The sequence below is a fragment of the Solanum stenotomum genome, chromosome 1, assembly GCF_019186545.1.
Source record: "Solanum stenotomum isolate F172 chromosome 1, ASM1918654v1, whole genome shotgun sequence".
Lineage (NCBI taxonomy): Eukaryota > Viridiplantae > Streptophyta > Magnoliopsida > Solanales > Solanaceae > Solanum > Solanum stenotomum.
The window spans coordinates 20144091-20151403 of NC_064282.1; the positions used below are offsets into that span (position 1 = coordinate 20144091).

Below are 7313 nucleotides of genomic sequence, written 5' to 3' on the forward strand. Positions count from 1 at the left end.
TGTCCTTTTTTTAAAAGTCCATTTAAAAAGGAATGTTTCTTTCTTTTTTCTAATGACTCTTAATTCTATCTTTCCACATTGTTTGTTTAAAACCATAAGACAAAATAATATTTTGATACATTAGACCACATGATTCAAGCCTTTTTTATTTTATTTTTTCAAAAAAATTGTGTCAAGTCAAAACTAGACAAATAAATTGAAACGGAAGGAGCGATAGATAGTGACATATCTTATTAGTGAAATGAAAACACTACGGTGTCTTCTTTGGACATACTGAAAATAAAATAAATAGAAAGTGTGGCAGATGGAATAATCACAAAACTATGTGAATAAGATTGCAGAAACTGTCATTTTCCGATGAGATGAATAATGAATTAAGAGAAAGGAACGTTAATTAGCATTGAAAAGTCAAAAGAATAAGTCGTCTTGATAGTTTATCTTTGACACGGAAGTACTAAAATACCTTCTAAGAGAATTAGTGGTAAACAACTAAACATTCATTATTAAACACTTAATTATCTCAAGACTTGTAATATTCTAACATTTGGCAGCAGCCTTAAGCCCATTTTGGTCTGCACAGCAAGAATTGTACCTCTATATAACATGAGAGATTGAGTACCCTCTACATAGCAAGAATCAGCAATGGCAAGTGAGAAAGTGAAATTGCTTGGATACTGGGGAAGCCCTTTTGCTCTGAAGGTTCATTGGGCACTGAAACTGAAAGGGATTGAATATGACTACCAAGAAGAAGATCTCCCAAACAAAAGTCCTTTGCTCTTGCAGTACAATCCAGTTCATAAGAAGATTCCGGTTTTGGTTCATAATGGGAAACCTATTGCAGAATCACTAGTCATACTTGAATACATTGAAGAGACATGGAAGCACAATCCCCTCCTCCCTGAAGATCCTTATGAAAGAGCCAAGGCGCGTTTTTGGGCAAAATTTGTTGATGACAAGGTAATAATTAATGTGCAAATATGAAAGAATCCATTTCTCTACCTTGGTTATCATCTTGCAGCAAATCACTGGATCATTCATGCTCTTTCTTTCTTTACAGTGTGTGCCAGGAATATTTGGTACTTTCACCAAGGTCGGAGAGGAGCAGCAGAAGATAGCAAAAGAAGCTCGTGAGAACTTGAAAATTTTAGAGGGTGAACTAGGCAAGAAACACTTTTTTGGAGATACGAAAATTGGCTTCATGGATGTCGCGTCTGCTTGGATCATCTGCTGGGCTCAGATTGTTGAGGAGATTGTGGATATCAAACTTATTGATGCTGAGGAAATGCCTTCACTTGTTTCATGGTTTCAGAATGTCCTCGAAGCTGCTCCCATTCTGAAAGAGTGTACACCACCCAAAGACAAATTGTTAGAGCATAACAAAGGGTTCCACAAGATGTTGGTTGCTTCAGCATCACCTTGAAATCTAAAATAACTTCCCATGGAGGAAGATTTAACTAAATGTGATTATATGATATGTAATCTTTTTCGATGAGTTTGAATGACATGTAAGATTTAGCGGTTTTGCCTATCAAATACAATTGTGGGAAAATAAGGGCATAAGCATCTATAAACATGATATCATATAGTCATTTTCTGTAAAAATTAGAGAATCTTCAACTATTTAAATGTAAGGAACATTGCACCTTGATAAAGGACAAGTGCCTGACTGTCAATATGCCACACAACATTTGAGTTCCATTTAAGGATACAAGTTCCTTCAACTTTCTGCAAGTAAAAGCAAATTTCATTTTAGTTAAGGGGAGGTGGGGAAAAGAGCTGTGATTATTAAAGAAACCCAGCACTGGCACATTGATGATAAGCTACAAAGGATTAGAGACTTTGAGCCATAAGCCCATAATTTAATCGACCATCAATGAGGAAGCAACCCTCATCCATTAGTAACGCTATACATATTAAAATGGACATTCAGCTTGCATCCATAAGTGATCGTAAACCTATTTATTCAAAATCACCCACAGTACTACCACTCATATATTTGAATATGATGAATAAAACAGCCAGTTCGGCAAGAGAGATCAGGAAAAAGAAAACAAGTTTGATACACACGTGTAGAGATATTAAGAACCAGAATATTATTCCAGTCCAAGCCAGGTAGCTGATCCAGATCATCTCTATCATGACACGGTTCCATATTAGTTTGGCAGGCATTACAAACATGTAGTGTTAAAAAAAATTAGGAGCTATTTTCTCTGGCCAATTTGTCAGCAGGCCTCAAATTGAAACAAATTATCATAATAGGAATACAATGTGCATGAAGTTCAGTAATGCAACATAAAATGTTAAAAAGACATGCTTTTATTGAAGCTTCATGATCTGTTGTAAATGATTAAACTCTAGTATTCTTCATATGGAAGGGAGAGACTCAACATAGCCATAAAAGAAGCTTGCTAGAGTGAATCACGATGAAAGTGTAAATGATAAGAGCACATCTTAAAGTTGAAAAAAGATTTTGCAGACAATACTTGTTGAATCAGATATATTCTGAAAAGTTGAGATGTCCATCAAAGCTTATATCTTACGGTGGACATAAAGCTCAGATGATGCACAGAGTAAATTAAGAGCGATATATTTGATAAAGCTGCATCTTAATCTTAAACCTGGACTATGCATAAGCACGAAAATCATCTATCATAATAAAGACTTTGAGAGGAAAATACTTTTTCAAACTTAAAAGGTCCTTGCTGGCAGACTGTTTGCGTTCTGTAAGATATTCAGATATCATTTATGGAATTTTATACGTGAATATCAAATGCCCAAATTTTCAAGTAGCATAAAAACAACAGTTAGAAGAATAAATCTACACTCTGGCTAGATAATAGAAAATGCAGAAGCCATAATCTTTTACCGAGTTACTGATATTGCAACTTCCAAGTGCAAAGGGAATCATGAGAAAAGAGAGTAGATTAATCAAACAAAAACTTACCAGTAGCTGCAGGATGCAGTTCCAAGAAATTACATCGACTGTGCTCTTCATATTTTTAAGCCGCAGAATCAAGGTTAGCACCAAGTGACTAAAAACGGTTCTCTTACAAGGCAACATGCTCGGCATACTAACCTATCTTCTGCCCAGGTCTAAAAGTCAACTTTTAAAGCATAATTAAAGTACCACTATGGGTTTTCAGTTCTCACAATGCAAAATGCCTGCATAGATGGCAGAGGTCTCATCATCCATGTCAATTCCATCATTCTGCATCATTTCAAGGATGTACAGTGGACTTTCTTCTCTTTAGGTTTGCATTCCAAGCAATGACTTGTACACTTGCAAATTAGCAAGACCAAAATGTCTAAGTGTTGTAAGAAACTTCATAGCCTTCTCAAAATTTCTAGTTTCTTCAAAATATTCTGAAATTGCGACAGCAATACTTGGTGATGGCCTCCATTCATAATGTTTTAGAGCAGCAAGACCACTTTTCAAGGCATCAATAGCTTTATCCATTTGTTGACTTCTTATCCATCCCTCCACCAGTATCTCCCAGGTTTTAGAATTTGGACATCCACCTTTCTCCAATGTGCGATAATGTAACGATTCAGTTTTTTCCACTGATCCAATTCTCATGTATCCACTGAGAAGTATGTTGGAGACCCTAATGTCATATGTCCTGCATTGCGACTCCCATTCCACAAAAATTCTCCCGGCTTCTTTCATGTCACCAAGCTTGACCAAAGACGACAAAATACACATGTAATTGGCACAAGTTCTTTGGGATTTTACTGCTTTAGAAGCTTCCCAGACCTGATATACTCCATCTTTGTTATTCAAAGAAGCATACTGCGTAATGAGAAAGAAGTAAGGATAGTGATTACTGTCGGATATTTTCTTTTCAGCAGTTTTTAGGGCCAAAACTGCCTTGTCCGTCTGTCCTGCTTTCTTATAAATATTTGCTAATGTAGCTAAAGAGCTCCATCCCACTTCTACATTTTGGTTACTCAGCATCTCTTTGTATACCATCTCTGCTGATTCAACCCCAGAGAGCTCCCCACATGCGTCCATCCAGAGATTATAGGAGAGGACGTTTAAAGTTATTCGGTTTTGTTTCATTTGCAGGATGACTGATGGTACTTTCTGGTACTGAGATGTGGCCTTATAAAGCTTCATCATCTCATTAAACGGATGAGGGCTCAGAGCAAGTCCCAACTTGCTTATCTTTAGCATGAAAGCTTCAGCCTTCTCAGTGGACCTTTCTTCAACATAACAATGAAGAAGAGGGAGGGAAGCAGCTTTCAGCGAAACAGTGCTTGTTAAACTCTCAAAATATCTTTCAGCTTCTATTCTACCGTGTTCTTTAACAGTTAATTCTTGTCGCCTGGCATAATCATAAGGTGACATCTGAGAACTATGACGAGTTTCCATCCAGTTAAGTATCTGCAAATAAATATAAAAAGAAAAGAAAGATATACATAATATCTCCGTTACATGCACAAACAGATCAAAAGGAGGAGATATTTCAGAAGAAAAGGTTTCATAGTCCTTGTGTAAAATACCACCACTCTCTTTTTTCTCCTCATACTCCAAAACAAAAGTTGAGCAAGTTCATCCTTAGTTAACCTATCATTAATTACTATTATAAAGCAGACACAATTAACGGATAATGCCATATCATCACCAGATTGCCTCTATCAAGTATATAAGCTGAAATTAGCAGTATATAAATGTACAAGCAATTCAAAGTTTTAAGGAAACAAATAAATTACAGTTTTCTTTTTTGGTATGCTCTTTGGAGAAACTCATGTCTTTTGTAAGATTCTCCACTTTATGTCACTCCCGGTATTCAAGATCCCCATCACATCAGTAATAATTTACTTTCATAAGAAGAAGAAAAGTAGTAGTATATACCACAAAAATCAAGCACCCAAATTTACAACAAAACAAAAGATATTCCTACCAGCATCTCAAAAAGGGAACTATTTACTCATTCTATTGTCTCAAATAATCTTTATTACAGCATATAATCAAGCACCCAAAAGGAGGAGTTCCTATATATTTTTTCATAATACACTGTTATTAGCATTCAAAATTAAAAAAAATCAAGGAAATTATTACTATTGTACTAATACTATAGACAAAAACCATATCTTTTTTTCGGTTTTTCCATCCGGTGTCCTCTACCCGCATTGGAGCCAGACTAATCCGGATTCTCGCTAGGTAGGGCACATTTGGGGTAGCGCTACGTGCTAAGTATTTTTCCATACCTAGGGTCCAAAAACGATACTTCTAGTTAAGGGAGAAGCAGTCCTTCCACTGCATCACTTCCGCTGTGGTGACAAAAAACATATTAATCAAGTAATCACAGGCCCACAAAAAAAAATCTTAATTATTTTCTTCTAACAAACTAGACACTTTTACTAGCATTAGAAAAGCTAAAGGAAACTAACAGTATCATGTTGACATATTAAACTTAAGTAACCCTACTAAATCACATAATCAAGCACCCAAAGATACATAATTCTTCAACTTTGTTCAATTATCAAAAAACTGAAGAGTAAATACAAGACCTCCAAATCAGGTCCAAAACGACGTCGTTTCATGAGCTGCCGTATAATCACCCTAAGCTCGTTTAGACAAACTCTACGGCCTTCATCCACCCAATTCTCAAGCACACTCCTTGTCGGGTTAACACCCGATGAAACCACCTTCAAAATTCGTTTTTTCAAATCACCCCCACCGGAGTAACTGCCGTTAATCAGCGTCGCTTTGTTTGTAGAGTATGATTGTGACAGCGCAAATCTCCATGTCCACGAGCATCCAAAACATGTACAATGATTTCCATGAGAGTGTAGAAATTACAGAATTGGAATAAAGAGAGAAAAGGGTGTTAATTACCTGTGAAATCTTGAAAGATTGAACCCAACTGGTACCTTGAATTGCATTTTCGGAGATTTCTTACTTACACTTCTGAGAGTGTGTGTTCTTGTTGCTTTTGGTGTCTTGTTTGAGTTTTGGAGAATCATATGTTTTTGACGGTACAGTTTAGTCCCTAATGTATGAAATTTTGTCCTATTTAAACCCCTAAAGATATAATTAAAGTAAATAAAAACATTTTTTTTAAAACAAACATTTAACTTTTAAATAGTTTTGTTACATAATTCAATATCATCTCAAAACAGGCAAAGGATATCATCGTTTATAATCAAAAAGAATATTTTAATAAAACGAATGTTTGATTTAGATAAATGGTTCTTCTAATACAATATCAAGTGTATTTTGCAATTTAATTATTTTTATTTTAATCATCATTTTCAAATGAAATAGTAAGCGCGATCCAAATCAACAATTAACCTACCCTAAGCTTAGGTACACCCTGACTTCAAAATGTTGAGCATTGTTTTGCAAACGACTACCTTTATCTTGAAAATAGAATACAATTGCGCGTTCATCATGATAACATGATATTATCCCTGAATTTGTATTTTACTTTCCTCTGACTATATAAAAGTATATTTTTTTGCCTTCCATACATAGGTCGATTCACGATTGTTTATATTCCCGTCCTTACAAAAACATCATACTATTACTTATTTACTAATGCTGAAATTTCACACGTTTTCCTACATGTCACATTTTTGTGTGCATAGCACATTTTTGACATACCATGTGGCCAAAATGGATGAGCAACTTTTATAACTTTAGGGCATATATGAACCCATAGTACAACGAAGGAAGGATAATATTAAACCTTTTTCAATAAATGCAATTAATTAATTATTGCTCACAATTACAGAGAAAAGCGGAAAAAGAAAATTATATTTTTCAGTCCCCAAAAAACATATAGAAATGTTTAAGAGTACAACTGGAACTATGCAAAATTTCAGAGACTTATCAGTAATTCTCTACAATTTTTGTAACTTATTGTAAATTATTTCAATTGACTTTTAACAGTATGTACTTGTGGTGAACTTCTCAAGTATTCATGGGAACATTCACATGCATCAAAGATAGCACAAAATTTCCAGTTATAGTCTTCTTAAATTAGTTATCAAAAAAGTTTAAAGAAAGCTGAGTAAGCAAATACTACTGATGGATCAGAGTCAGAGTCATGTCATGCCTTCAAAGACAATAAAGAAGAAAACTTACAAATTTACTTCTCCATCCATGTAATCTCCATTAATAACTTCCTCCTGTGCAAATTCTTCCATTATAGCACGCTGCCATTCATTCAATGCTCTACAAAAAGAAGAAGAAGAAAAAAGAGCATCTGTGAAATTTTGTTCATGCAGCAAGCTCTAGTGGAAATTCATGAGCAACATAAGAATAGAAAAATAAATAAAAAATGTTTGGTCAGAAGAATTTCATC

The 7313-nt window shown here is 35.0% G+C and overlaps 3 protein-coding genes across 3 annotated transcripts in view; 1 reads left to right on the plus strand and 2 right to left on the minus strand.

Annotated features, from left to right (window-relative positions):
- The window catches only part of LOC125845937 (pentatricopeptide repeat-containing protein At3g03580), a 186286-nt gene that overhangs the window by 17963 nt on the left and 161010 nt on the right, over positions 1-7313 (minus strand). The gene's annotated exons all lie outside the window — the stretch shown is intronic.
- On the plus strand, positions 518-1599 carry LOC125846048 (glutathione transferase GST 23-like). Its single transcript, XM_049525511.1, has 2 exons — positions 518-957; positions 1058-1599. The coding sequence occupies exons 1-2, from the start codon at positions 643-645 to the stop codon at positions 1418-1420; spliced, it is 678 nt and encodes a 225-aa protein (XP_049381468.1). The 5' UTR covers positions 518-642; the 3' UTR covers positions 1421-1599.
- On the minus strand, positions 2739-5887 carry LOC125845989 (pentatricopeptide repeat-containing protein At5g27460). Its single transcript, XM_049525466.1, has 2 exons — positions 5843-5887; positions 2739-4384 (listed from the first exon to the last, which is right to left on the minus strand). Exon 2 carries the CDS (start codon positions 4370-4372, stop codon positions 3248-3250), a length of 1125 nt encoding a protein of 374 aa, XP_049381423.1. The 5' UTR covers positions 4373-4384; positions 5843-5887; the 3' UTR covers positions 2739-3247.